Source organism: Haemaphysalis longicornis, unplaced genomic scaffold (genome assembly GCF_048455015.1).
Source record: "Haemaphysalis longicornis isolate Haplotype H1 unplaced genomic scaffold, Haemaphysalis longicornis Haplotype H1 scaffold_195, whole genome shotgun sequence".
Lineage (NCBI taxonomy): Eukaryota > Metazoa > Arthropoda > Arachnida > Ixodida > Ixodidae > Haemaphysalis > Haemaphysalis longicornis.
Window position 1 is genome coordinate 152,605 of NW_027526290.1, and position 3,628 is coordinate 156,232.

General features: G+C 47.3%; 1 protein-coding gene across 1 annotated transcript; it reads right to left on the reverse strand.

Moving 5' to 3' along the window:
• Window positions 1-306: 306 nt before the first annotated feature.
• Window positions 307-3,403, reverse strand: LOC144166878 (uncharacterized). Its single transcript, XM_077696333.1, has one exon. The coding sequence runs from the start codon at window positions 2,639-2,641 to the stop codon at window positions 569-571; it is 2,073 nt and encodes a 690-aa protein (XP_077552459.1). The 5' UTR covers window positions 2,642-3,403; the 3' UTR covers window positions 307-568.
• Between the last annotated feature and the right edge of the window lie 225 nt (window positions 3,404-3,628).

Consider the following 3,628-nt stretch of genomic DNA (forward strand, 5'->3'; position numbering starts at 1 on the left):
CCATGCCGAGGTCCAAATGAAAACTAAATATAGCCATGTCCGAACCCGCTCGAAGCACTTGAAAATTCGCGTTCATACCATTCATACACTGCGGACAAGTTGTCGCGAAAAGTAAACATATCAGCCGTGCAGAGTGCAGGCTACGGCAGTGATCGTAAATCAAATCTAGGCATAACTATAATAACATCGTAGGGGAAATAGGAACTGCTTAAGCCAAACTGCAGATCATAGCAGCACTTTTAATCAAAGCATGTGCAGCGAAGCCATCGGATCACCGTTCTCACGTAGTCATTCATTTAGGGGAGAGTCGGGAGGAATGGGACACTTTTCACAAATGCATTTTTAGTTTTGTTTATTTTGAACGCAAAAAGATGGTTGATGGATTATAGTACAAGTCGAAACAAGATGCGCAAATTCTGAGAAACACGGGCTACTGCCACTTCTAGCGCAACTGCAAAAAAATAATTTCTAACAGCTAAAATCTGTCCCATTCCACCCGTCCCTTCGGGTGGAGTGGGACATCCTTTGGGAGGAATGGGACGCCAGTAAAGTATCGGTCCCAACGTCTTCAGCGGACATTAAAAGCCGATAGTTCCACATCAAACTTGAAGCAAGCTTGCAGGCGCTTCGTTCCCCCAATAGTTTTTGGCCCTGGCAGCTTCATCACAATATCCGTCATTGGCACAGTCCCTATATCTTTCTGCGGAGGAAAGTAAAACTTTGAGCTCTCTTCTTTCTTTCGGAGGAACTGGACACTGACGTCAATATTGTCACTACTTTCGACTCTACCCGTGTAATAAACGTCAGATTTTTTCTTACCAAATCTGACGAGGACAAAATCGCCTTTTTTCACTTGAAAAGTTTCGTTTGGGCAATCGGCCTCAGAAATGTCCCGCCTCTCATTATCGGAACCCGACATGTCACTGTCTGAATCATCAAATGCAATGGCAACAGTGTCGTCTTCACTTGAGGAACTGAACTCCTTCTGAAGTCGCCGTTTCTTTTTTGGGCGGGTAGTGGCGACAGTCTTAGCTGTGATAAGCGCTCTTTTTTTCAGACTCTGTCGTGCCAGCCTCTCTGCAGCTTCTTGTTCAATCGCATGCTTCTCGGGTGTATCCGTAAGGACTTTTGTCCTACCTTTCTTCCTTCCTTTTTGCCCTGTCTTACGCGGTGCAGCCTTAGGGTAGGGCCTTAGGTCACTTGGAACAATCCGGCTGGGAGATGCAGTTGACGTCGAGGCTGCGGTGCCGACAGTAGGTGGGAAGACATCTGTAGAGACGTTGCGAGCTCCATGGCCGTTTGTCTCAAAGTTCAAATCACTTTCCAGTCGGCTTGCGCTGTCCGTTTTCTCGGTGATGGTGGCCGTCTGTCGTGACACCTCTCCGCTTACGGACATTTCGGGTCTGTCAGTGACTGATGACATCATGTAGTCATCCGAAGTGAAGGGCTCGCTATTGAAAGGCCAAATTCCAGTTTTCTGAAAGCCCGAGATTATGTTCTTTTGTGTCACCGTTAATACGTAGGCGGATCCAACTAGTTGTGCAACATTGTGGATGGAGATGGTCTTCCCGGGGTTATTTATGAGCCAATCATTGCAAGCAGCGTTGTACCGAGATTTAAATGGTCCGTACACGGACACATCAAGTGGCTGCAGGCGGTGGCTACAGTGTGGGGGAAAGGTCAGCAGGATGACTCCGCTCTCTTTGGCCTTGTTGATGGTGTTGATGCTCACATGGCTTTCGTGATTGTCGAGAATTAAGAGAATTGGTTCCTCCTTCGAGCACTTCGTATGTCTCACAGTGTGCTCTAATGCCAACAAAAACAGTTCGCTGGACATCCATCCCGACTTGCTTGCCAAACCGAGGCTTCCTGCCGGGGCGCCTTTCAGAAAAAAATCTTTAAACCTCACGCGTGGAAAAATGAACACTGGTGGCAGGGCGTTTCCGATGGCATTAACAGTGCACAAAACAGTCACCAGTTCGCCGCGTTCTGCGGATGTGACCTGACCGATTTGCTTTTCTCCACGTGCTGCTACTACCTTTGGTGGGTTGTGTGCAGTTGTGAAGCCCGTTTCATCACAATTGTAGATGCGGTCCGGAGTTAGCTTGTATCGGTCGTAGACACTTTTCAGGTTTGAAAGGAAAGCATCGACGTTGTTCTTATTGAAGCTTGTTGCCCGACCCAGACTGGTCGCTTCTGGCGATCGAAGCGATAGCTCGGGATGGCGGTCCATAAAGCCCATAAACCAGTCTCTTCCAGCTACCTTGTTCTGTTCCCATGACGCCGGGCACTTCCGGTTTAAGGCTGTTGCAAACTCGTACGCCAGTGAACGAACTTGCATTCTCGTAAGCCCATAGTGCATTTTGCTTGCTTTCAGCAAATATTCTTTCAAGAGTACTTCATCTTCTGTTGTGAAGACCATTCCGCAGACCAAATTGGACTTGAACATGATGCCACCTGTGTCACCGCATTCTCTGTACTTCTTCACTGCTCGGCCAAGCGATGATTTTGATATTTCAAAAGATTCTGCCACGTCTCTTATACTTTTCTTTTCATCGCACACCAATCTCACAGCATCTAGGATCAAATTGTTCGATGTTTGAGCTCTGTCGGGATGCTTCCTCTTGTAAACCCGCGGCATCTTCCTGAAAATGAAAATGAATCAAAAATTTGCAAATGTAAATATTCACGCACACCAAGCACGCTTAACTTCCTTGCATGCACGTAACAGCACTCCTATTGCTTCCTACTATTCACGTGCGTATTCCGGGCTTCTCGCAAATGTGTTCAGTAATCACACCTTTTTAGTGGAGAAACATTGCATTTTATGATGCCCCGTTGGTTTAGCGCGTCTTAACGTCAACTGTCGCAGAAACAGCCTGTCTGTTAACATCACGGCACGAAGCATTTGTACACTTTAAATAACAAATAAACAAATAACTGCTTTCGGAACTAAAGCGGCACAGCATTGGAGCTTATTCGCTAGACACAGCACCAGCCGTATGGTGGGGAGGAATGGGACACTGTCCCATTCCACCCGCGACTCAAATGTCCCATTCCTCCCGAGGTGGTGTGCCCAACGAAAAATACATTCAATGGCGAAAATTCTCTTGTTAGGGCTAAACTTGTTATTGCACGATGTACGACCCTAACGCCTGTTTTCGAAGAAAAATTGGTATCAGCATAGGCAGGGCGGTTTAAAATTGAGAGAGGTGTAATTGAGTAAGCGGATACTTACTTTTGACACGTGAAAAACGAGAGTTGTAGTCAGAGAAAGCTCCATCCGCTGAAGACGGCCACCATTACAGCCAGGCTATCGGTATGCTAGCGCCATCTCGTGAGCAGCCGATGAACGTGTTTGAACTAACTCCTGGATAGATAAACGAGCTGTCCCATTCCTCCAACCGTCCCAAACCTCCCGACTCTCCCCTACCAGGCAATGCAAGCAGTATACGCGCGGTGAGATCACAGGTGAGCGACGCGTTTCCGTCGCTGTTACAAGGCGTTTCCTAGCACACAGAGTCTCGTACATGTGACATCACAGGTATTTCATAATGAATTAACAGCGTACTTTTCTCGGCATCAATTGCATTGTCCTTGGCGTTAGCTGGCTGCGTACGAGCTGTGG